Source organism: Astatotilapia calliptera, chromosome 14, assembly GCF_964374335.1.
Source record: "Astatotilapia calliptera chromosome 14, fAstCal68.1, whole genome shotgun sequence".
NCBI lineage: Eukaryota > Metazoa > Chordata > Actinopteri > Cichliformes > Cichlidae > Astatotilapia > Astatotilapia calliptera.
In genome coordinates, this window is record NC_137435.1 from 33,627,522 (window position 1) to 33,654,825 (window position 27,304).

At 41.2% G+C, this 27,304-nt stretch overlaps 1 protein-coding gene across 2 annotated transcripts; it reads left to right on the plus strand.

Moving 5' to 3' along the window:
* On the plus strand, nucleotides 1-27,023 carry pxylp1 (2-phosphoxylose phosphatase 1). 2 transcript variants are annotated; one of them, XM_026192569.2, is made up of 6 exons: nucleotides 1-139; nucleotides 4,593-4,751; nucleotides 16,251-16,439; nucleotides 17,855-17,981; nucleotides 24,942-25,081; nucleotides 25,192-27,023. In XM_026192569.2, exons 2-6 carry the CDS (start codon nucleotides 4,670-4,672, stop codon nucleotides 26,217-26,219), a joined length of 1,566 nt encoding a protein of 521 aa, XP_026048354.2. In that variant the 5' UTR covers nucleotides 1-139; nucleotides 4,593-4,669; the 3' UTR covers nucleotides 26,220-27,023. The 2 variants fall into 2 exon arrangements, with proteins under 2 accessions (XP_026048354.2, XP_026048355.2); XM_026192570.2 differs by lacking the exons at nucleotides 1-139; nucleotides 4,593-4,751 and adding an exon at nucleotides 14,171-14,316.
* Nucleotides 27,024-27,304: the final 281 nt, after the last annotated feature.

Sequence of the window (27,304 nt, forward strand, 5' to 3'; positions counted from 1 at the left end):
AAGTCGTGCTGTACATCATCTCTGACTCGACGCCGGTCTCTTCACACTGTCCACAGTCAGTCGTGTCGCGGACACAGAAGCGCTGGATTCAAGTGCTTGACCCTGTTGTCCGTGGCTCAGACAGCGTCAGTTCTTCCAGGTAAGGAAAACAAAAAATAAAATATTCATTTGCTGATGATTGTAGCTGTTCGAAAGTGTGCAACTAGTGTTTCCTTGTTCGTCTTTTTTTGGAGCGAGTCGGATTGTTGATGTGGCAACTTAATGTATTCATGCTTGGTAACACAAAGCTACGCTTTAACATAATAACTTGCCCTTTTTCCAGCGCTTTGAAGCAACAGGTATAGACGAATAAAGTGAAAGGAAGTCGAGTCACAGTAACCCTGATAACACTGGCAACAGTACTGTATTGTCCATAAAGCTGTCAGTCAGCGGGACTGCTGAGGCAACATGAAAGATTAATGAACGCCAGCTAGCTAAATGTTAGCTAACTAGTTAACTAACGCTAACAGACCCTTCTGTCCCGCATCTCTCAAGTACTTCCGTTTTTTTCTGTTAGTTAAAGCGTGACTCTAGATAACTCAATGTTATTTGACTCCTTTATTTTGGATTCTTTGAGTTCCACGTGAAAGCATTGTGCAAAGTAGCACCCCGTTAACTTAAAATAGGCCTCCCTTGTTCATTAAAAAAAAAAAAAAAAGATAACAAGCATATGGATTAAATCAGAGGCGGAGGCAGGCATTTGATACACCCGGGGTTTAGCCCTAAAGGGTAGTATGCATGTGGGATGGGGGGGGGGTTAGAAATGGCTGAAAGATTTTTTTGAGTTTTGTTAAAAAAAGAATGACTTCATATAGCGAAAAATATATATCACATATGCAGGACACCTTAAACTAGGTTTTTAACTAGGCAGCAAGGCAGAACAGAATCAGGGCTGTATCAAGACACGTGGACTAAACCCCAATTCAACCAGACCCAGAACTGATCCGGAATTAAAGCAGGACTACAACAGTTCAAAATCAGGACTACTTAGGACTTAATCAAGACAGAACCAGAATCAGAACTAGATGATAGTAGCACTAAAAATCATCATAGAGCTGCACTACACTTATTTTTTAATTGTACCAAAGTCCACTATTTAGAAAAGTTTATATAATTATTTAGCCTTGTTGTGCAAACAAGTCTGCATAACTTAATAAATACAGAATTTGAAAAAATAACAAACCTAAAAAGAAACACTAGGTATGAGATACACGAGTACCTATGATACGGTGATACTTTTGGTAAACAACCATTTGACTAACATGTGTTTCTCACCTGCTCTTGTTCCATCTGCTCTGTCCTCATTCTCTCTCCCTTTCCCTCTCTGTTCCTCTCTCTCCCTCTTTGTGCTGACAATCAAGCCAAACACCAACATAATCAAATATACAGTTGAAACCAGATATTTACATACTCTTCAGATAAAATCACAAACACTTTTTTAACTGTAACATCAAATCAGACTAAATGTTTATTTTTTTTAGATTGATAAATATAAAAAACATATTTGTTAACTTTCTATCTGTATTTCTTAATTATAAATGGCACCAAATTGTATTCAAAATTGAGCCACACTTATGGAGCTCCACAATTCTTTTCCTGGTGTTTTGGTTTCCCATTTTAAAGAAACGGGCTCTGTGTTTTGCCTTATATGCATCCACAGCTGTGCCACCAATTTACTCACATGGACTCTACTAACCTATCAGAAGCTTCTTCAGCTCAGAACAGAATCGTCTGGAGTTTTCTTATTAATTAACAATAAACTTAGTGTATATGTACTCCTAAATTTGATGAAAGTGATAAAAATAGACAGCTCGGTCTCTTTATTCTGACATTTAAGTAATTCAAAAGATATTTCAATATTTAGGGGGGCAGCACGGTGGTTAGCACTGTTGCCGCACAGCAAGAAGGTCCTGAGTTCAATTCCAACATCAGGCCGGGGTCTTTCTGTGTGGAGTTTGCATGTTCTCCCCGTGTTTGCGTGGGTTCCCTCCGGGTACTCCGGCTTCCTCCCACCGTCCAAAGACATGCAGCTTGAGGGGATAGGTTAATTGGAAAATCCAAATTGCCATTGTGTGAATGTGCGAGTGAATGTGAGTGCGAATGGTTGTCTGTCCCTGTGTGTTGGCCCTGCGACAGACTGGCGACCTGTCCAGGGTGTACCCCGCCTCTCGCCCTATGACAGCTGGGATAGGCTCCAGCGCCCCCCGCGACCCTGAAAAGGATAAGCGGAAGCGAATGGATGGATGGATTTCAATATTTATTTACATAAAACAAAACAAGTTTACTCTAAATTAATGTTGTACAGTGAAAAAATGTTTTTGTGTTTTCCATAAAGTGTATGTAAATATCTGGTTTCAACTGTGAATATACTGCTGTGTATTGAAATTCCTCTTGTTTTGCATAGAAATATACTGAACAACATACAAAGCATAATATATAAAATAACATCTACCTGAGTTTTTTCTTTGAAAGAAGCCCCTTATGCCCATTCTTGTATATCAGTGCATTACTGAAACAGATTTATTTAGCCATGGAGGGAAACAACTGAAACTATGAAATAAACACATGTAAGCTAAGACTCTCTAAAGAAACAGCATTGTTGTTGTTCGGCTTTTCATTTCGCCATTTGTTGATTCACTTGAAGAGCAAGAAACGTAATATGGGTTAAGTGATCCATTTCTTTTGTGATACACTGTCATATTGACATTATTGACAGTATGAATGATTTGCTTTGGTATCTTCAGTTCTCCTCTGTTTGCCTGGCTGCGCTTCTCCAACAGCACACTCGCAGGCAGCAGCTCCCCCCGCCCCCTCGCTCAGTGTCTGAGCTCGGATCATACCAATATTAGGGGGGATTTACGCACAGTCGTAAATTCCCACAGTGTGCACTATGTGCTTCGAATATTGTGTGTAGTTTTTGTTTTATACAGTTATCAGCCAGGCATCTAACTATGAAAAAATCACACCCCAAAAGACCCCGGGCTTCTGAAAAAACAACCCGGGCTTAACATAAGTGTATGTATGCCGAAACATCCAGTACCCCCCCCCCAACCCTAAAATGCAGTCATACTTCTGTTTTTAAGACCACCTAAAAAAGGGTCGATTCCAGGAAACCTTTAGGTGGGCTCAGCCTCTGATCATAATGCCCATGCGTAAAAGTGCCTTGCAGTAATATTAATTGAATATCCTGTTTGCAAAGGTAGTCGACCATTTTTAAATTTGCAAACCGTAATTTAGGTGGTTACACATTACAGTCTTGCCTTAAAACAGTCTCATTAGTTGAATGACCTGTTGCAGTTTTTAAGTATAATTCAGAATGAATAATCACAGATTTCAGTATAATACATTGGCTTTATGGTGGACTCTTTAGTTATTGAACCCAGGGCAAAGGATCAGCTATGTTTACCAGACACCGTTTCAGTCTCCTAACCACATGCAGTAGAGGTAGTCCACCAAATCGTCAAGAATTTAAAGCAGCATTACTCCATACTGACTGATCCATATTCATTTACAGCAAAATTCAAACTGAATAAAGGCTGCTGCTGGCCAGTGACATGTAACATCCATTTGACTTGAAGTCACCTGGAACTGTAGCTGTGCTGTAAACAAATAATGAAGCCAAGTGTGACCAGAATAAGAACAGCAATCTTCAATATGCTGAAATAATAAAGTACACAAGCTCGCTGGCTGGTAACTAGCAATAAGCCAGAGGACTGATGGCTTGGGAGGCTCATTAATATAACTCATCACTAGCTTAATATTCATTAAGCAATTTAGAGAGCAAATATGCATAAGCATATTTCCTTCGGGATTAATAAAGTATTCTGATTCTGATTCATACACTTTCTAAGTGACAATGATGCCCTGCATTTGCAAACCAATTTGCACTTTTGCTCTGTTTCAGGCAAAGTGTAAATCTGCACCACTGATTTGTGCGATGAAATTTTGTCTTTTTTTTCTGCTGCAGCAACCAAAGTCTGATTTATTAATGACAAACCAGCACTAGATGCATCATGACATCAAGAACGCTGGACAGTTAAATGTGTTTTCATTCTGTCACATCTCCAGTCGATGAGTTGAAAAATGATCACATTAGATGACGATTTCAGAAAAGTGTCTTAGTACTACATCTATGTGACAGACAAATGTGGTTGTCTGGTGTAAATTCACATCAAGCGAGTGGACGTGGCGTTTTCAGCGCCTGCACACGCTGTCCAGTTAGCCCGAACCGCTTGGAGTATTTCCAGCAGAGACAACACATCTGATGCACGCTCAAATTGATTCTCCTGAAACAGTCCGGAGCTTGTGCCAGAATGGCTCAGCTGTGCTTTCGTGAGGTGTCCATTCATCAGCATTTGTTTCATATGGGCAAATGTATTATATCAGTGAACTTCATGACATAAAGGGTTGAAAACCTTTATCTGCTGATATGTTTGAAATATTTGAAATGTTGTGAAGCACAAGGAGAAACAAGTTTATTGCATGAAACTTTCAGGGGTGTCAGGCAAAGGTAAAGATACTGTTTGACATGGATTCCCTGGCTCTGTGTCCAGACTGCAGGGTATTGGACTTGGTCTGGATGGCTGATGGACAGGGGCGCAGCAGACCAATCACATGATCAAATGACAAGATGCTGGCTCGTAACCGCTTCCTCCTCCTGGTGGTGGTAGGTGGAGCAGCGCTGGCCATCCTCAGCCTGAGCCTCCAGTTCTGTAAGTACGGTGTGTTTGAAGTGTGATGTCCGATTTTTAAAGATCATTCATGTAATGAGTGAAGTGAGTGATTTGTTTTTTTTGGAGGGGTCGGGATCATGGACCATTTATTTTATTTTTTATTTTGAACTCTTGTTGCTATTAAAGAAACACTGAGGTATAAACTAGTGTGTTTTTTCTGCTATTTCCTCTTAAGTTGCTTCTGTTATTTTTTTCTTCTGCTTGTGGTTTTGTCTTCACACATGCATATCCTGTCATTGCTGTCCCATTCAGGAGACCCCATTTGTATCTAAACAAAGCAGAATCCCCCATTGACTGTCTATTAATAACCAGCAGCACCAGTGGCCCTCTGTCGATACTCTGTCGCCCTCACATCTGCTGTGGAATGTCTAGGTGAACTCAATTGTGTCTTTTCTCAATCAAGTCATTGTTCAGCATCCCCTTCAGGTATTGTCTAGATAGCATATCCCGGCCGGCCGCAGTGAATGCAAGGAAACCACCGCTCTGTAAAAGGAGACAAGCTTGCCCCGCTCTGGATGTGATTTGCAAGTCGTGCTGGTGAGAAAGGGAATATTGCTGCTTGATGAAGCAGATGGGGTGTGGTGAACAAATTGCAAAGCTGTTTTGCGCTGGCTTCATGAATACCCCCGAAGCAGCACAAGTGTTAATAGCGACCGCAAGCTTGTGTCTGGACGCGCGTATAGGATTAGACTGCCATAAATCACACTCACAGGATTATGCTGGTATTTTGGACTTTAAAATCTCCTGAGCTGTCCTTCATCAGCTGTTTTAACATTTTGTCCTCGTATAAAAAAAAAAAAGTCAAGTGTAAGATCGGGTGCTGAAATGACTGCATTTACTGCTCCTTTATTATTCCTCATATTTTGCCTTGAATGACACAAATTTGGAGTTTAATCTTTTGGAAAATAATGCAAGAGCAAGCTGGCTGTGACTCTTGCTCATCTAGTTATTGCACTTTGGGACCTTAAATCCAGACTGTTTTTCTCTGGCTCTCTCCCCTTCTCGCACATAATAAGAAGTGGTTGAGCATGTTGGAGGAAGCTGCTGTGTAAGTTAATATTAGTGCCATGCTATCAGTCTCATGCTTGTCTCCTAGACTGCAATTTTCTTGTTTGTAAAAGTGCCAGATACCCCTCTATAACTCAGTGTATTTAAAAATGTTATAAAGTGGAGATGGACTAATATATCAGCCAATATCAGCTTTGTTGACTGTGTGTTAGCAAATGATATGACATTTAGTGTTTAGCTGAATATTTTTATAATAAGATAAGATAAGACTTTATTGATCCCACAACGGGGAAATTTTTGCATCACCCCAGCTCAGGTACAGATATAGGAAGGAAATACAAAAATACAATTAAGTACAATCAATGAAAAAAAGTAAGATAATACACTATATACAATGGTAGCATACACAGTATGTGATTATGGATATAGTTGGAAATATGGAAGACATAAACTATATAGCTTGGAAGGTCATGGAAGGTCCATTATGCATGAAGTGGTGACCGTGGATGTTCACAGTGTCCAGTGACTTATGACATCGTGATTGAGGAGTTATAGAGTCTAACTGCTGTTGGGATGAATGATCTGTGAAAGCGCTCCTTCCTGCAGCGAGGGTGTTTCAGTCTCTGACTAAAGGAGCTGCTCAGCCCACTCACATACTCATGCAGTGGGTGATGTGGGTTGTTCATGATGGATGTCAGCTTTACTAACATCCTCCCCTCACCAACCACCTCCACAGACTCCAGGGGACATCCCAGCACAGAGCTAGACCTCCGCACCAGTTTGTCAATCCTGCTCCTGTCCCTGTCCGTGCATCCACTCCCCCAGCAGGCCACTGCATAGAAAAGGGCAGATGCTACCACAGTGTCATAGAATGTCCTTAACAGAGTCCTGCAGACTCCGAAGGACCTCAGTCTCCTCAGCAGGTGGAGTCGACTCTGGCCCTTCTTATACAGGACGTCTGTATTTGTAGTCCAGTCCAGTTTATTGTTGAGGTGAACACCCAGGTGCTTATAAGAGTCCACTATCTCAATGTCTTTCCCTTGGATGTTCACCGGTGTTGTAGGGGGTGACTTCCTCCTGAAGTCTATGATCCTTTGTCTTGCCGGTGTTGATTTGGGTCATTTCATTTTGGTCATAATGGTCATTTCATTTTGTTTTCCCACAAAAAACAGTAGAAAACAAAAATAAACAAGCAAAAAGACACTTTTTTTTTTCTTTTTAAAGGTACAGTGAATAATTTGCTGAGGTTCTTTGATAGACAAAAAGAATGTTGTAAGTATAAATATACATTGATAAATGTGTCTTCCTACAAACTGATGCATTCTTATTAACTTAGAATTATTCTATTGAAAATATATAGGAGCGGTCACCAGTTTGTGGAAACCACCATGTTGCTCGACCATCTGGAATACAGTAACTCAGTTGGATATCAAAGTTCCCCCTAATCTGGTTTTATTTATGTAGTTAGAGACCGGGCACATGCATAATACGCCTTTTAATTAATTCAAAGGTTTAATATTTGTACATGTATAATTTTCTCATCATGTCTTTCTCCATGTCCTCATCATCTGCCGCCTCCACTGCTTTCTCTCCTTCCTCATGTCCAATTCATCCTCTCCACCTCAAGCTTCATGTCTTGAACTGAACTCAGAACTCTTAACACATGAAAACATGCATCAACATGCTTGCTTATTTTGTCATAATTACATACGGTCAGCAGATTAGACATGTGGCCCTCCTGTCTCCGGACGCCTGACAACAAGCCAGCTAAACAACAATAACAACTGCTTATAGGCTAACATGACGCCAGCTAATATTAGGCTTGAGTGTCCTAAAATCACACGTATCTTCTGATAAACAGTTTGACCACATTCTCACATCGTATGATACTTTATGCACCAAGTGTAACTAAGATTTTACACAGTGTACATTTAATATTGGGATCAGCCCAGAATTTCACATTCATGGCATCCTCATTACTTGATATCGTCCTTTTCATTAACAGTATTAAATTCTCTGGTTTCTTAGCAAAGAGAGAGTTCTTGTGGCTTATCAGGACTTGTATTTCAGTGTGGGATTGGAGATTTGACCCACAATTCAGTCAGTCAATGCAGGCAATTCCTACACCCAGCTACATTGATCTAATAATGTTCAGCCCAACGTTACCCCCCTACTGGTGCAGAACAGCTGGCCAGAAGCAGTGCAGAGGTAAATCGACATTCGTCCTGGACAACACTTGGCACACATGAGTATCAGGTCTCTGCTTTTTGATACATTCTTGCTACCTTCAAAGATCTGAACATGAAGGAATACAAACATGGACTCACTGGAGGAGTCTCACTGAAGGTCAAGTCAGCAACTTAAATCCACAAGCTCCTCAGATAGCTAACTAGAACTATTAAGATCAATCAGCAGTCTAAAGTATGTCAGGCTAACTGGTTTACCAACATATCCATGGCTTAGTCTTATAGCAGTCAAATGAATGGTTGAATTTGTAAACTATACAGTGCTATGGTGCTTGTGCAGATGTGCCAGATTACCGGGAAAGAACAAAGCATGCCATGGAGACCAGAGGAAAGACAACCACCAAGACAAAGATAGACAAAGCACAAATTACAGCAGCGTTGTAGTTGGGAGGAGTGCAGCAAAACACAGTCTGGAAAAAAAGACCTGTAGTTAAGCTCACAAGTAGCAATCCTCCCAAGAGCACTGTTTATGTTTAAAACTGCCCTCACAAACCTTTTTTTGATCAGTAATACTGCTGAAGAAAAGCTGCTGTCATCATTTATTCATCACAAATAGAAAAAGAATTGAGCCATTATCCAGAAAAAGCATGGTACGAAAGCATGAGGGATTTTCTCCTCATGTTTAATAGATGGTCAGCTTCTGTTTTTGTTCCACTTTTCTGCTATTGCTCGGTTCATCTGCTCCAGTGCTGCTCTTCCTTCTTACCCCCAGCCTGCTTTTAAGAAAAAGCCCATCCTTATTTTTATTGTTGTTTGTTGATCATTACGGTGAGAGACAGAGTGACTGAGGATTATTGAGGGCGGAGTAAATGAGCCTGTCTGGCTCCAGACTACCTCAAATTAAAAAAACCATTACATGCTTTAGAGCACGGCAGGCAAAGGTAGGGGAAGGGACTGACAGGGAACTCCCAGAGGACGATGATGACAGTGTTCTGGGGCACTCCAGAGAACTCGGAGTAATCTATTTTGAGATGTAAGCAGCAAAAGTAAAGGTGATGCAGAACTTTGTGAGAGTCAAGCACTTCTAGAGTGTCAGATTCTGTGAGAGAGGACTGCCATGGGAGGATATAAAAGAAGAAGAAAGGCAGGTTGTCTGTGAGGTTTACACAACGATAAAAGAAAGTCCCATAAGTATACCCTTCAAACAAAGTGCTGTTTGGACGGATCAAAAAAGACTGAAAGCTTCTTTTCAGTGTTTTAACAGGCATGGGCATCACTTGACTTTTTTTTTTTTTTTTACTTTGGAAATGATAATCTACCAATGAGTGTCCTTAAGTGTTTAATAGGCATACCTCCAAGCACATGTCAAATTCCTCTCTCCACATTTCTCACATTCCTTCCCTTGCAGTCACTACCAGCGACAGTGATGGTGTCTGAGCAAAATCTGGATATGCTTTTGAGCTACCAGTACATGCAGTGAAAATGCTATGGAAAAAAAATCTTGTGGAAGGGATTGTACTCAACGGCCCACTTGGCTTTCTGAACATTTCTGAACAGCTGATTCTGCTCTATAATTTCTGTGGCCATTGAAGTTCCACTTAAGAAACCACGCCTTCATCCAGCGTCTATAATTAAAGCATTGTCTATCTTTTTGTTCTTTTTATATTTATTCTCCAAATAATTATTTTCCAGCCATTATTAGCCCAAATGTGCAACAAGAATCGTGTCATTTCAGTCCATTTCCAGAGTTGCTGGAGCAAAGCTCACCAAAGCAGGAAACAGTGAACTATGACTCCATCGTTCATGAGTCTTAGTGTGGTTTTCAACACCATCAATCTTGGTATCCTCTTAGCTGGAAACCATCTGGAACATATGTGGTCTGGCTCTCGTTTAGAAATGTTAGAACTGCTAGTCTACAGTTTTATTATTTAAGGTTAAATATGGTGAGGCTCAAGGCTCTGTTCGTGGTCTTCTGTTTTTCTTGCACTATATAAAAGCGTTGCCCTTTTGCTATGGTAACCTGCTGATCATCATTCCCTTCCCTGAAAAGGAAAACAGAACAAATAGAGTGGAAGTCATGGCTGTATGAATACAGTTGCATTACTTTTGTGGTGTAAGAAAAGCTGTGCAAACAAGTAAAAGTCTTTCTTCTGCTGGAAATCATAATTGAAATGCAACCCCCCCCCAAAAAAACAAAAAACAAAACAAACATCAGTAATGGAGTCAGTAATTGTACATTACTAACAGCAGCATCTGTAAAGCTGGCACTTTTATTAGTAGACCAAAGACAGCTGTTAGCAACATTGTCATTTTTATTATCATGTAAAGAAGCTGCCCATAGTTTCTCTTCACCTGCTATTTTTGCACACATTTTATGAATGAAGCCTGTATAGCGATACCATCTCTGTGATATCACATTCACGTTACACTATGACTGAACACAATGCAGCTAAAGTCTCGGACCATATCATTTGCATCCACATGATGATATCTTACAGTACGGGCATCTCTGAAGACACACATTCCACACTTTTCTTCTACTTATTCTAGACACAGTTCTGTTATTGGTTTACAATAAATGACGCCCTACAGAGCTGAAAAATGAAGCTAACGCAGAAGAAAAAATAAAAGCAAGTTAACAGACTGGTATATGAAACATTTTGGCCTCTTTGAATAGTTTTCCCTTTTATAACAGCTTGTTCACCTGCCCTTTATATTCATTATTGTCAATTGGTTATAGGCTTTCAACATGTATTCTAAAGAAGTCATCGGACATGACCACAAGGTGCGTAACTGAACGTATCTATAGACGTCTGGGGGCATATAGACGCTGACTTTTTATGCCAAAGTACAAAAATTGTTACAGCAAAAGTCACTCTATCTTAGAGTGTATCCTACCCGAGTGTCCAAAACTCCCAGCATTGGTAGACCGTGGACAGAGTAGGCATCATCCCTCTGTAGCAGGAATGTCAAACTGCTTTTACGTTACCCACTTTAATCTTAAGTGGGTCAGCCCAGTGAAACTTCCCTTTCTGTCATTCTACAGAGGTTTCTCTGCAATTTAATCCTAGTGATGTGTTAATATAACATAGTAGTATATACGTGTTATAAAATATAGACTGAAAAAACAGGAACTTTTATGTCATTTAATTGTTTATTAATTACTTTGGTGTAGTATGGTCATCTGAGCCTCCTTCACATTTTTCAAAGCAGTCCAGTCTTGTCAGGCCAATTCTGGCCCCCAGGCCTTACGTTTGACTCCCCTCTTCTATAGGCTGTTAAATACCCCAATTCTTTCATCTTTGGGCTGAAGGAAGAACAACACTCGGTGTCTAAATACTCAATCAACAATCTCTTTATTCCATACAACACTTTGAGCATAAAGCGTCCGAACAGGAGGGTCCGCCAGATCTTGAAATGTCTGACAGTTTCTCACATTCTTATAGCTTCAGCCTCCCTCCAAAGTCATAAAACCTAAACATCCACATTCTTTCTCTCTCAGTGAGCCTAAGTTATGACCATGGCTTCCTGTGTAGTATGTTCTGTTCTTTTCTAATCAGACAAATAAGGCCATTATTCTCTGAAAACAGTATTTCTTATAAATCAGCAGTGTAATGCATCATAAAACAGTGCAATTCATTCACAATAAATCAGCAGTCTAACGTAATACAAATCGGTCTAATAAATCTAATAGTTGTCACCTTCTTCTAAGTCAAGAGTTAAATGCAACGTAAAACTACATAACGATTTCACAATCTTTAATTAGGGGTATAATGTGGCATAAGATAATATAATAATCTCACAAGGCTCAACTGAGACTAGCCTTTACTGATAGTAAGAGCCCATCAAATACAGGTGTTGCTCTTAAAAAACATTCATTACATTGGGTGGATAGAAAATACGGAACATACGGATGTGGTGTTTGTGAGTGTTTGCTGTGGGGCTGTTTAGTCGCTTGAAGTAAAACAGGCTGATGTATTTTGATGAGATTGGATTTCAGAGTAAGAGTCAGCTTGCTGCAAATGCATGACAAACAACATTTAGACGGGTATTGAAAATATGACTTTAGAGAAGATGTTCAGCCTTTCCTGCCAACATTTCGATGCTATTACTCATCCTCAACAAAACAGCTCAAAATACTGCAGAGCACGATACGAATAGACCTAGTGTAGTATAGATATGCATTAAAGACAAATTGTGGTGCGGCCTACATTTTTAATGCAAAGCTATTCAACTGTCAAGCATACTAAATTAAATGGCTTCACTAATTATTAAAGTGGCCTGTTGTAGACTAACTGTCTGCACTGTTCAGACATATTAGCTGGAATATAGATTGAGAATATTCCCTCACTCTATCCATCAGCTTTCTCTAGTGCTTACTTTATGCCAGGATGTATGAGCTGAAATGCATCCCAGCATGCATTTTGCCAAATGCAGGCTTCTGGAACGGTGCCAGTCTGTCATAGGCGTAACACACTGACAGACTACCACGCTTTACATTACCTGTGTGTTTCATATGGTTTATGACCTGTGGGGCTTTTTGCCCATGTGGTGTTGTTTGTTTGGCCCAGCGTTAACACACTTAGTCAAGCAAGGAAGAGTAAAAATTGCCACAGGTGCTGCAGTTATTGTCCTGTGAAGTCAAAGTAGTCCAATCTCAGTGAGTAGTATAGATTACATGTGAGTTTTATCATAAATTGTAAATACAGAAAAATCAGAGTCTTGTGCATGCATAGCCTAATTTTTTTTCTGGTAAATCTTTTAACCATACAGATTCATTTAGAGCTTTTGAACTGTGACGGTCATGCAAATCATCAGTGTGGTTCAGTTGCTAGGACATGGCAGCTGTGCATGGCATGATAATGGCATAACCTAAGTACAAAACTAAGCTGATTAGGTTGTTGGTATTGATGTTTAATATAGATGCTGTAGACATGGACATGCATTTTGTCCTGCAGCCCTGAACTCTTTCTAGGACTTAGCTGACAGAGCTGGATGTAAGAGATCAAATGAGGTATCCTGATGATTTTGATAATTGGCCTTGGGGTCTTGCATCCCCAAGGCCAGCTAAACCAGACCGTAGGTGGAGTAGAAACCCAACACTCATATTTGCATTTAACGATGATTTAGCATTTCCATGTTTTCTGTTTGTTTTCTCCAGATGGTTCAGTTTCCACTAACATTTATATAATAATTCTAACCAAAGAGCTGCTTTGCCACCCTAATGACAAAATAAATCCGACCAGATACCGGGTATTAAAAGACTCAGATCTATATCGGGGGCAATCAGGAGCTTATGGGTGCTTTTGCTGTAACACTGACCATTAGTGATTAATGAAATGCGAACCACGAGGATGTTAATCTGTTTCGTCCCTGTGGATTGTTTGTAAAGCCCCATAGCGCTGCCTCCTCCAGCTGTGAATGATTTCATTCTTGATGAGCTTTTCTGTCACGAGTTGTTCCATTCACGTTCACTAGACATAAGGTGAGGATGCAACAAGTCCTGGCTGCCTCCAGCTGCTCATTATGTCTGTACTATGAGTCAATATTTGCTCCATCTTTTCCACTGGGCTTTGGTTACAGCAGTGCTGACAGTACAGTGTGCTCTCAAATTGGGTACTATAAGTGGGCACCCACCTTCTTGATTTGAGGCCAAGCCACATTCTCTGAGTATCTTTATACTTCCATAATCACAGCGGTGCTCTACTTGACACAGATGTGTTTGTGTGCATTTCTGAGGCAGAGCCGCCTGTTTGCCTTGAGGTAAAAATCAGGCTGCGTGTTTATAATGATGGCCTCACACATACTCAGAGGTGGGAGAATTAACAGGGCAGACTGTTTAGCTTTGAGTTTGTGAGTCAGGATGCGTGTATGTTTGCATGCTGTCACCTTTGCTGAAAACACTCAGGTAGCCCTCTTCTCAGGTCTGACGGAGGTGGAAGGATACTTGGAAGGCATGTTAATCGAGCCACATTTAGCATGTCTGCATGAATTTGTTGTGTCCCGTGTGCGTAATGCTCTGTTTGCCGTTTCTGTGTATGCACGTGACAGTGTCGGGCAGGGAGTAACAAAAGCCCCATTGTGGAGGCAACTGTGACTGAACTGGCCTCCAAACGTTTGGTTTGTCCAGGCAGACTGTGTGTGTGTGTGTGTGTGTGTGTGTGTGTGTGTGTGTGTTGCTGGGAGGTGGTGGTGGTGGGGGGTAGCAGTGTATGGGGCACAGTGAGTGGAGGAGGACAAGTTATGGTAATGAATGAGCTCCAGTGTGTGCAGTCAGACCTCGAGCTACTGAACGGTCGTCAAAATGCTCTCCACTCGTGTCGCTGAGCTTGTCGTTTTTCTCATTTGTGGTGAGTTTATGTCCAAATTCAAAACTTTTCATGAAGACTTTCATTTTTTATTTACCAAGACAAAGACATCAGGCTTTGTCTTGGTAAATAACTGTTCTTAGATGTTCTTGCTTGTTCTATGTTCTAAAAGTCTACCAGCTTTTCTAGTATTTGTGTACTACAATTCTTAGACGAGGATTATCATGACAAACCTGTTAAGAAGCATTGACAAACACCTGTGACAGGTTGTGCTTTACGTACATCAGCTGCACAGATTGTGTGTGATAATATTGTTGTGCTGCTGAGGGAGATGTGAGATATGGCTCCATTCAGCTACTTTTACTAAAAGCAGAGCTGTTTGTCTCACTTTTTAAATATTTATTGAGTGAACTATTGTGTTTTCCTTTTGATAATATTTACTTCTAAACCTAACTGAGTGGAAAACTCATAATGCACATGCACCAAAGTAAAACAGAAAAAAAGGGATTTAAAAGATACTGATGTTGCGAGTCAGTTTGTTCTAAAACCAAGGATCCTAAAAGCAAAAGCTCATGCGCTTTAAAAACAGCAGCCAAAGCTCACATTTGAATAGCTGGAAGCAGCAACAGTCTGGGTCTTTCCAATTGATAAATGCCTTTAAAGGATTATTTAAATCGGGTTAAGGTAATAGGCAAGATTTAATTTTGCACATATGCACAATGGTTACATTGATGGGCCATGAGGATATTTAATGTCCTTTCAGAGCGGGACATTAGAAAGTATGGAGTCTTTCACAGACAGCTCACAATGCATGTGACAGTTAAACAAATGGAAAACACGATCCTTGGAGCAAAACTGCAAGGCAGTTCATTTGTGTAGTACATTTCAATAAAGTGGAAATTCAGAGGGCTTTCTCAGGGTTTAAAGGCATTATGGTAAAATATAAAGCAGGCATAAGGCAATCTGAAGTTACTGTATAAAAAAGGTGTAAATACTAGTGTGAAGTACAAACAGAAGTAAATATTTGAGCAAACTGTACGGTCTTGATGAGCCCCGCTGGAGACACGGCGCTGTGTAACATTATTTACACTCTGTTGTTGTTTTCAGTCATTTCACTCTGAGAAATGAAAACTCATTAGGTCTTTTATGATGAGGCAGACAGTGGGCCTCTCTTTTTCTTCTCTGCAGCAGGATGTAATGTTTACACAGTTGACTTGCCAGCCTGGATTTTGTGTGTGTGTGTGTTCAGCCTCTTTTTCTTCAGGGTTGGATCCGTTTAAATGATCCTTCCAGTTCCCACTGCCGCTCCACTCTCTTTGGACCATTTCTCCTCGGGTTCACAGGTCAGCCAGTGCCTAGGCAACACTGTGGTGGCAGTGAGGGGGTTTTAGGATACAGAGCTGTTGACATGGAGATGAACTGAGATGGAAATGGTTTTCTCAGATGTCTGTGTCTTGCTACTCCATTATTTTGTGGTTTTACTTTTCTCCTCTATTTACCATTAGATGAAAACCCTTTGAAACTCGTGCTGCCAGGTTTTAGACTCCATCTTATTATTATTACTATTATAAGAAGGTACCATGATGGCACCATGTTCAGCACTATATATTTCCCTGTCAGCTGGCAGGACCAGGTTACTGTTGTGAGCATAATTGATATCATAAAGTTGGCTTTACAACATCCTGCAGGGACCCACGTAAGCTACTGCCAAAAATAGAATCCAGTTTTATGGAAAACACTTTAAATGTTGTACACAGATTAATGAAATAGTAAAGTCCCATGTTGATCCCTGGGCAGAAGACAAAACAGTACTATTTAGAGTTCTAAGCCAGTGAAGCTGCTCACTATGATGCTTTAGATTGATGTTTTTCAGTTTTCCTAATTCTTTCATTTCTCTTTCTACCTTTACTTTTAACTTAAAAAACATATATATACTGTATTTCTACCTGTTCTCATGCCACTTTGTTTCTCCACAGTGAACCTGATCCCCACCACACCGATAGTGGAGGAGCGCCCTTTCCATGCTGCGGATGGAGGTATCGGGGTGGCTGTGGGGAAGAGCAGAAAGCGAGTGTTCCCACAGCCTCACACCCAGGAGCCCAACCCCATATTTGAGGCTTATGGGTACTGCAACATTCCCAACCGCACTGAACAGGCCTGGGAGGGTGAGACCTGCACAGTGACACAAAATCTGATTTAAGCAAAATCTGAAAAAAACCTTAATGCTGTGTGTGATTGTGAGTTTGGTTATGTGAGAGACATATTGTTGAGGCCGGCTCTCTCTTTGCACGAGTCAGAAGCAGATTTGATGGACAGCACAAAAAATGCTTAATTTAGTAATAATGTCAGCTTTAGTGTGTCAGGGCACGAGGGATGTGTTAATTTTGGAGACGTCACTTCTCCTGGACTGCATCATCTGTAATGCTGCAGCTCCATCTCACTACAGCACAGCTCTGTTTCTAGCCTGAGGCAACCATACAAATATCCTGCACTGTTTGAGATGAGTTACACAAGCAACCGCTAATTCACTGCGTGGTAGTTTCTCTCACCGGAGGAAAATAAATCACGTTCATCATTTAGATTTATTAGACCACCTGTCATAAGAACAAGAAATAATAAATAATCATATATTTTTTTAGACAGTTTCAGACACTGGACAATAAATCACTAAATACTGATTTTCCTGTTTGGCTATGCAAGTAAATAAGTGTCATTTTGCATCTTAATCAAAAATTAATGTTCTTTTTTATATTTTTCTTTTTTCCACACATACTTGTGGATCAACCATTACGGAAACATAAAAAGTATTTTTGCTACTTATACTTGTGTTGATTTATAGCATCTGTGGCATAAAGCTAGATTTGACAGACACTGTGCATCCAAAGTTATTGACATGCGCAGTGGTGTTTTTTTTGTTTTAAGGTGGTGAAATGTTCCCAAGGACACACACTCATTTCCCTGCATCTCCTATCTTCTGATTTGACTTTTAAATAACTCACTTACACTCACAGTCATACACTCACAGACAGTGCTCCAATTTCTTTGATGTGTCTCATGTTGCTGCCAACTCCAGCCTTAGTTGATGCCCCGAGCAGAGCACTTTTGCTTCAAATTGTCTCAAATCTTGTGATATTTTTTGTATAGTGCACTATATGCTAACTATCTCTGCCTTCCATTTGGTACTAGGTTAAAACAGTGAATTTATGAGAACTTTAAAACTGAAAATATTTCTCCCTTGTGTGTCAGAATGAGTACATGTTGGACTATGTAACAAAAACAACAGTGATAGTTGGGGAAACAGCTCTGTGGAGATTGCCAGAAACTCTACGGGAGATAATTCGATGTACTTGTCGCTAAGAGTCACACTTTGTAAAGTGATTGAATTGTTGATAGAAAGAAATGAACATACCTGCTCTAATTTCTTATCATCATATGCCTGCTACATCCTAATCTAACCACAGTCTTGATGCTTGGATAAGTAATCTGATATCTGCTAACAAAAGGGAGAATAATGGCGAATAATGGTGCCTTTTTCCACCGCATGCATTGGAAAATTGCTGAAGATGGTCTCCTCTGACAGGTCACAGTCCTGCTGACTACAAGCTGCTGTCTGTCCATGTGATGATTCGCCATGGTGATCGCTATCCGCTTTATTCCATTCCCAGGACCAAGCGACCCGCCATTGACTGCACCCTGTCCACTAGCAGGTACACTCACGTTTCCCATTAGATGAACAAATACAACCTGCAGCATTTTTTATTAATCACATTCTTATTCTAACATGATGCTACAATAAACCTCAAGAAATGTTTTCTGGACTGATCTAAAAGTGTAGCGGAAGCTGATTAGTGTGGTGTTTTACTCTTTTAACAGAAGGGCAAGAGCATGAGTGGCATAACTAAAGTGTTACAGTGGTTTCTACAGTGTGAAAATGAAGGCTTTGTGCCCACTGTTTTAATTAAACCAGATTGGAGAATAGTGCTTCCTTAGCAGTAATCTCCCAGCTATGAACTCTGGCCCCCTTTGTCTAATGGTTGGCAGGAAGACCTGATGGGAAGTGGGTGAGAGTGAGACACCAATTACTGAACCAGGCTTTGATATCCTCCTACAAAAACTGCTGGCTAGATAACAGCTGTCAGAAAATGAGCTCAATGAGAAAGCAGCTTTAGATTTTTTTTTTGTGTGATGTTCAAGAGCCTCACAGCAATTAATTTGCATCACAGTTGGTAAATCAGGACCTGTATAAGCATTAAACATATGAATACCCCAGACAGTCGCTTGGTTTTCCAGCGATTGCAGGCGGCAGGACAGAAACTCCCTATAGAAATGCGTGGAAGCACACACACACACACACACACACACACACGCAGAAATTAATATTGTTATCTTCCTTTATTCATTATGCTCCATTCTCCAGACTTTACAGTGCGTCTGCTCTTCCCGGCTCTGCAGCTCAGTCAAGAGGGGGCTAGACAAGGCTTCCTGATAGGAAGTTATTAAAAGCCAGCTTTCCCCTGTGCTTGAGCTTCAGAAGAGGTCTGCTTCTGTGTGGTTGTGTTCACTTCAGTTATTGCAAATGCACGTTGCTATGGCAGTTTTTCTTGTTATTCGGTCAGATGGGTTTTGTGCACTCACACTCTGTGGGATTTTGGACCATATGGTCAATAAATTCTCTGTGACCGGTCGTGTGTTTGGGCTGTGTACCTGGCTTCAGATTCAGTCACTTCTTAACTTAATTCTGCACCAAGCTTTAAAGCAGCAACATCAGCTCTGCACATCTGGACAGTGCAGGCCACATGCCAATCTCTCAGGCTGAAACAAAGGGTTGCATTTCAGATTAGTTAGTTGCAGCTGATATGCAATGAACATTTGATTATTAAATATAAAGCGTCGCTCTGGTTTAGGCGGTTTATGATCAAGTACCTGCAGGAATAGAATAGAATAGAATAGAATGCCTTTATTGTGACTATACGGTTGTACAATGAGATACAGAATAACAGCGTTCCCATCAGGCGGAGTGGCAATTTGTTTTTAGTGCTTATTACTGAATATTGACTTTCAAAGATTTTTGTTTTGTCTTTAATTAAGTAGTTCTCTACTTGGATTGTATTTTTACCACATAAATTCATTCACAAAGATATGTAGATCCACATATATGAGCCAATGTTTGTTATTTGATTATATATTTGTGTCTAAAGTGAAATTTAAAATGAGTAAAGAAGAGATGGAGGAAACACCTTCCACCAGGTTATTGGAGTTTGTTCTTCAGAGGCAGGACTTCCCTGTTGGCAACTCTACAAAATCAACAACCAGCTGATCTAAGCAGAGTCGGGCAGAGCATAAACAGTATTCCATGACTAGTTGTGACAGAAAAGTAAAAATATATTTAAAAAGCACTGTCACATCATCTTAGTAATATGGCCATGCCCATAGCAAAGCTAGCATATAGCAGCAGATTTTGGATTTGATGCGTTGTCTTGTTGTTTGGTGTTGAACTGCCTTCACTGTGGAAGAATTTAGTGTTATTTGTATTCAAGACTCAACTTGCTAAATATCTCAAGTTGCACCACTACCCTAACTTCCGTTCATTGTTAGTCCAACCGTCTGCAGTGGTACAGTACACAGTGACCATGGTGCTACACATGACATATAACAGACAGTCAACACAGGACTACATAAAGTGCAATGTTCAAAAATTGCAAAAAAACCCCCAAAGATGGTGCAACATCAGACAGAACAGAGCGATACAGACACAAGACAGTGCAGTCACAACAGTGTAATTAGAAATGTGCAAAAGACTGCGTATTGTGTAAAAAGTCTCAATACTCAGTCATGTACTATAATACTACTACCAACACAGAAGTGTCCCATTATCTTCGTGTTTATCGGTCTGAGAGCATCCCCACTCTTCTTGTTTTGCTGCTGACCAACTGGTCCTGACTAATCCTGACTCTTCCCGTCTCATTACATCACATCACATTCTCCCTGCTGGCTGCAGTGCTGTGCGTTTTGCTGTTTTGAGGCCCTCTGTATCATTCAGTTACACCCCTCTGAGTGGATCTCTCTTGATTTTTCTCCACCTCCACCGTCTTGGATTGCAGATGGTTAGTCCTTCTGATCTTGTGAGCTGCTGTGAGCTGCACGACCACTCTAAGCAGGACGACTGGTTCTTTGCTACGGAATCATCAAAGCTACTTTGCAAATACATATTCACAGAGGAGCAACTAAAAAGCAGAAAAAGCTTCATGCACACATGTATACATACCAGCAGACTGAGATAGAAGCTCTTTAAATGTAAAGTTATGTACAGAGAAGCCTGCACAAAACTGCCTGGTTCTTATCTTCGCCCAGTGTGATATAGCAGCCAGTGACAACACTTTACAGGCCCAGGAACAACTTCTTATGGATGCAGTGCTTCTCTCTTATGACCATAATTCCACGGTGCCGCTCAGGCTGCCCAGGAACACCACAAAATATGATAAAGTCCAGCATGTGAAACCTGATAAGCTGAGAATGGACAGGTTTCCTAACCATGCTGAGTTTGCTGATAACAACCCTTTGATTGAGAGTGGGCATTATTTAAAAGGTCTAGACACTAAAATGCTACAATAATATGAGTTTCCTCAGTTTTATTTATGCAGGATTAGTTTGTGGGGAAATAGCTCGTTCTGTGCAAAGTTCAGCATTATAAGGGGCATTTTAATGCTTATATATATTTAGCTGAACCATCAACTTGCTCTTCTGTCGCCACACATTTTGCATCTCCCCGTTAATATTCTGTGTAAACACTCACCTCTTTTCATTTTTGGCTGTAACTAAATGACCATCATGACAGTGTGTTTCATTTTTGATGGCCATGTTTTCAGTGTCAGTCCTCAGTCTATTTAGTCCCAACTGAAATATCTCATCTGTTAAAGATTTATGAATAAATACTCCATCCATCCATTTGCTTATCCTTTTCAGGGTCGCGGGGTGCGCTGGAGCCTATCCCAGCTGTCTTAGGGCCAGAGGCGGGGTACAGGTCGCCAGTCTGTCGCAGGGCTAACACGTAGACACAGAAAACCATTCGCACTCATAGTCACGCTAACATTTTCTCACGTTTACAACATGGTTTAAATTAAAACCACGTTGTAAACATGACATTTTTATGGCTGAATTTTGGCATTTTTAACCTAAGAGGTCATGGGGATGATCCACTTGTGAAGCAAACTTCAGCTTTGTTTCAAGGGGGGTTGGACACTTCCTTGTTGGCTTCGGTCCCAAACATTGCTGCTTGCTTGGTCACCACTTCAAAATTCTTTTCAGGTGTAGATCTCAGAAAGATTCATAACCTAGCTGAAATGCATTTGTCTTGCTTTGGTGAGTCTGTTGTATGTCTTGGTTTATTCTGGTAATAACATAGGTAGTTCTGTTTTTATTTAGACCAGCATGTAATTACAGGGATCTCAACTAGCATATGCCCTGGGCAGGATCCTTACAGAGAGCTCAGCAGTGTGTGTCCTTGTGTGTGTGCGCCTCTGTGTGTGTACCCTGGCACCAGCTTGTCGACCCACTGTCTCCGTCTGTGGTTAACTGAGCTCTTTCATCGGGGAACATCTCTTCTCTTCTTCTTCTGCTTTTTCTTCTTCTACCAATGCAGTCTTTGTCCAGGTTTTTGTCTCCCTGAACCAGTCATCCGATTTGCTTTCATCCCAGCTTTGACCACACCATCTCTTTCCCTTTTTTATTTACCCCACCCCCTCCACTCATGCTACCTCTTCTTTCCTCATCTCTCCATCCCTTCCTCCCGCCACACTAATCTTTCCCCCCATCCCATTCAGTGATAATAATCCCTGCTTAATGTAATTGGGCTGTGTAATCTTTGGTTAGCAACAATCAGCCTAATAGACAGCCTGGCTGGCTCTTTGTCTGCACTAGTGTCCCCATCCGCTGACATCCAGTCTCCCAGTGTAGCCAATTAAAATGTGAATTGTCTCAAACTCCCTAAAGCAAAGTCATCAGTTGATGGCACCGAACTGGAGCACTTGTGGGCACTGAATAGCACATATTCAGTGTCGTTTAAGGGAGTATTAACTTGTGATAATGCAGAGAAAGGTTTGGTTAAATGGTGACAACAGCTGCTGATGCAGCATGATAGGAAAAGGCAATAATGATTAAAAAACTAAGAGTTTAGTGCTGTGAAGCCTTTGTTTTGGCATAAAAAGCACAAACTACCCATTGTCATCATGCAATTGTCCTTTGTAATGTAGCTGCTAGCTGTAGAGCTGCGTCACAACAATCACAGGCATGATTTAAGGGTAATGACGGCTCTGTGTGCGTGTTGTTTTTTTGTTTTTTTCTAAAACGGCTCATTCCCGAACCAGTATGTAATCACTATGGAAACTGTGTATGTGCGCATGACCCGTTTTAATCTGAGTGAGCTGAACTGCAGCTCCCTCAGATTTGTTATATTGAACTGTAATCTTCAATCATCTCTAATCTACTACAACTTGGATTGCTCCTCTCGCTGCCCTCATCCCTACGTGTTTGTGCGTGCTTGTATGCGTGCTCGAGTGGGTGTTAGGCTTTGTGCGTGTGTACATGTGTGCATTTCTCCCAAGGCAACAAATTCTTTCATCTTTTTATATCTCCATTTCCCGTATTGCCTCCCACACATATTGAACAGTGCTGCTGCTGCAGAGCAGTGTTGTGCTGGAGAGACACCTGGTGGTGAATGTGGGGAGTGGCACCACATGCTGCGACTGATGATTATTTTCATTACAGGTTATCTTATCAGCTTTGTTAAGATTTCTAAGATGGCAAATGACAATTTCATAATTTTTTCATACCCCAGTGTGATGTTATAAGATTATGTAAATTGTATAATACAAAAACATCCTCACATTTTGGAAGCGCGCTGTACATTTTATTTATTTATTTATTTTTTAAATATAATGCAAACATAATACTGGCAAGGCAGTGAGAAGGGCCTGGTTTGAATCCACCATCCTTTCTGTGTGGAGTTTGCATTTGTTCCCCGTTTCTGAGTGGGCTCTCTCCGGGTACTCTAGGTTCCTAACATGCAGTTAGTGGGGTTAGGTGTGAATGTGAGTGTGAATGGTTGTCTGTCTCTCTGTTGGCCCTGTGTGGGAGTCTGTCCATGGTGTGGATCTGACTTGAATAAGTGTAAGAGGATGGATAATACTAGCAGGCTTCATAAAAATTACTGCAAAGCCTCAATACATAGACTTAAGTGATGCATTGGCTTGCTGTTTTAGCTTTACTGCACACCAAGAAGGTCCATGGTCTGAATTCACTGGCCCTCTGGGACCATCTGTGTGGAGTCTGCATGTTCTCCTTATGGCAGCTTTGGTTCTCTCCGGTCCACAGGGAGACTCCCACAGTCCAAAGACGCGTTAGGTTAACTGGTGATTCTAAATTAGCCGTAGATGTGTGTTGGTCCTGTGGTAGACTGGCAACCTGTCCAGAGTGTACTTAACTTTTTGTCCCATGACACCTGAGGGAGACCCTGTGACTGTGAATTTGATAAGGAGAACAATGATGGATGTTTCAGCTTTACGAGTGTTTCATGTTTTGAGGGGGAAAAAGCATTATTATATTAATACCTTTCTTTAGTTATTGTATTATTCCTACTAATTTATTAACCTTGAGGATTTTATAAACAATTCATTATGTAAGTCAGATTTTCCATTAAGATTTAAAAGGGAGTATTTGTATTAGTTTTTATGCATTTAAAATCTTTTTGAGTGGACAACAAACATAAGCAGGATTAAAATGAGCAAGCATCATGTTAGCAAAAAGGTTAGACACTCAGGGGTCACACAGCTGCCTGCCAATGGTTAAAGCTGAAATATGAACAGGAAGTTCTGTTGAAAGGTTAGAAGCAGTTTAGAGAGTTAATGTTTGCCTTTGCAATGCTGCGTTATATGGTGTAATGACATGAGCTAAAGGTTATTCCATGTGTGGATCTACTGGATGACTTTTTTTTTTTTTAAAGCAGCTTTAGTAAGAAAATGCTGAGTAAATGTTTAAGATTGAGCACAGTTTAATTAATCTGTCCTCACAAATATTGCTGTACACATTTGCTTGGTAAGTGGAAGGTTGTTGGTTCAGTTCCAGCTGGAGACACAAATCCCCTGTGGGGCTGTGTCAGGAAGGGCATCCAAACATGCAGCACTGCCCACTGTGGCGACCCCTTGTGGCAGCAGCCGAAAGTACCTATAAACAGAACTATTTGAAACAATTAATCGCATTCAAATACTCTGTTTGTCACCCTTTACTGAACTTGATTCGGGTATTGTGTAGAGTTGCTGAGAATGAAGCTCTGCTTGGTTATTTAGATGTTACATTGAAGTCACTTATGATTGAAAATATTATGATTAGTTTGAAATATTGTAATTGGACTTTTTAAGTCATTTTAAATGATTTAAACTCATTTATCATCATTTGTCAACTGTGACACTTCTGATCAATTTAACGATGTCTTTAAGATCAAAAAGCTGATCTCCGTTCAGAAACAAAGAGCAGCTTTTAAACTGTCACGTATTTCAGCTGTGTGGGGAAACCACATCCACCTGAGCAGCAACGGAGGCTTAAGTCTGTGTTATGTGAACATGAGACCATGGATTACATCTTTAACTCCTCTTGTCTTTTCTACTAACCCTCAGGAAACCCTCCCACCCCCTGCTGGACCCCTTCATCCATCACATGGGCCTGGGGGGTCGCGGCCACTGGGAGTCACCTCTGGGCTCGGTTCCTCGTCTGCCCAGCCACAGTGCCTGTGAGATGGGAGAACTCACGCAGACAGGTGACAAGAGCAGTTGAACCGAACTCTTACAGACATTGTTATGTGTTGAGTACTCACATAATTTATTCTACATCATTCATGCCACGTTTCATTTTCCCATCGTTGTCCAGGTGTGGTGCAGCACCTTCGCAATGGGCAGCTCCTCCACCACGCCTACAAACAACACAGTCTCTTCCCTTCTGATTGGGCGCCCCGTCAGATCTGGGTGGAGACCACAGGGAAGAGTCGCACTCTTCAGAGCGGGCTGGCCTTCCTCTACGGTTTCCTTCCGGACTTTGATTGGACGAAGCTGACCGTGCGTCACCAGTGGAGCACGCTGTTCTGCAGCTCGGCCTGCGACTGCCCTGCCAGGAACAGGTACCTGGAGGAGGAGCAGAGGAGGCAGTATCAGCTCAGAGCGGCCGATACTGAACTGGAGAGAACTTACATGGATATGGCACGAACTTTGGGTCTTCCCACTCGGCAGCTCCGAGCTGCAAACCCCATAGACTCCCTGCTGTGCCACCTGTGCCATGGCCTTTCGTTCCCATGTGTTCCCATAGGGGATAGTGGCGCCGGCGGATGCCTGACTATGGAACAGTTTGCCGTGATCCGACGGCAGCAGCTGGACGATGAGGTGCACCGGAGGAGAGCGGGGCTGTACCACAAATACGCCATCCTGGCGATGTATCCCTACCTCAACCGAACCGCCGCCAAGATGGAGCGGATCGCTAAGAGCATCGAGGCTGGTCGTGAGCCTCGTTCCGGGGGCGAGGAGGTCTTCACTCTCTCTTCAGCCCATGATGTCACAGTGGCTCCATTGCTAAGTGCCCTGGGTCTCGAAGAAGCCCGGTTCCCAAGGTTTGCAGCAAGAATTGTCTTTGAACTGTGGAAAAGTCCCTCGATGATACAAGGCCAAGTAAAAAAGAGAGGTGGAAAAGGTGAGAAGTCAAAGGCCAAATACGGCGAAACATTCATCCGGGTGCTGTACAACGGCGAGGACGTGACATTTCACACCTCCTTCTGTCGCCCACACGACCGCCACGTCAGCCAGCCTCTCTGCCCTCTGAAAAATTTCCTGTCTTTTGTTAGGAGAGACATGTTCAGCGTTGTCAATGCCACCTCCTACAAGGAGGCCTGCTACAGGCGCCCTGGTTGACAGACTGAGAGGAGGGCGACTGAGTAAAGCTTGATGGCAGATGGTTGTACTTTCATTTAGAATGTTTTTGAAGACGGTGTACTCTTACTCTGCTCGTAGTGTCTCCACATTTTATAACATAGTCCTTTTACATTTCTGAGCATGAAGTGTGACACAATCACACACAACATGACCTTCACTTTATAACCTTTCTACAAGCGTACGATCATTTTATAAAGATCTGTTCTCGACTCTATCTGTACAACACAAACAATTCAAGGGAAGTTGAACAGCACTCAGCCACTTTATTCCAACATTCCATGACAACTTGAAACTGCAACATTTCATTATTTCCAAATGCCTGTAAGAAAGAGGAATATTGAAGCTGGAAATACTATGATGGGAATATTTTGTGTATAATAATGTATTTCAGTCAAAACTTTGGGCCAGTTTGAGCTGTAGAACTCAAGATGACCAAGTTTTGTTTTAACATTTAATCTTTGCAGCAGGCTTTGTTTTTAGCAGTAACATTCTCACACGTTGCCGTGTGTCTTTTTATTCTTGGCTTCATTCAAATTGTTTGCGATACTCTAATAGTGACAGTTTGGTGCTATTAGTAATCACGCCCCTCTTCTCATTTTGGTCTTTCTACTGAGTCTAATAAACGTTTTTCCGAACAGACGTACGTTACTGTAAAACAGTAAAATAAATGCCGTCATGTTTTAATGCTCTGTTCTTAGTGTTTTTGTTTTTTTTTTCAGCTATGACCCATTTGGTTTGGATTTTAAATACTGAATAAACAAATAAAAGCTGTTTCTAATCTTACTTTGTCTTACTGGTGATTTTTTGTAAAGCGATGATATAAAATCATTGCATCTAAAATGTACCCAGTTATATTAAAAGTCGTTAAAAACATTTCTGCAAGAATATCAACAGATGTCGTTTCATACACCTGTTTTGTCACCCTTGTAAAAATGTCTTGCTTTAGGTGTTAGCTGATCCTTCTACCACCATCTTCCATTTCAACTCACTCTTTTTAAAAAAAAAAAAAATACTGTCTCTGATTTTGACTAAGCCATTTCAACACCCTGGATTTCCACTTCTCG

Coding starts and splice junctions, on each gene's coding strand:
- pxylp1 (XM_026192569.2), top strand. CDS start 4,670: ATGCTGGCTCGTAACCGCTTCCTCCTCCTGGTGGTGGTAGGTGGAGCA. Junction 4,752..16,250: donor CAGCCTGAGCCTCCAGTTCT/GTAAGTACGGTG, acceptor GTTTCTCCACAG/TGAACCTGATCCCCACCACA. Junction 25,082..25,191: donor GGGAGAACTCACGCAGACAG/GTGACAAGAGCA, acceptor ATCGTTGTCCAG/GTGTGGTGCAGCACCTTCGC.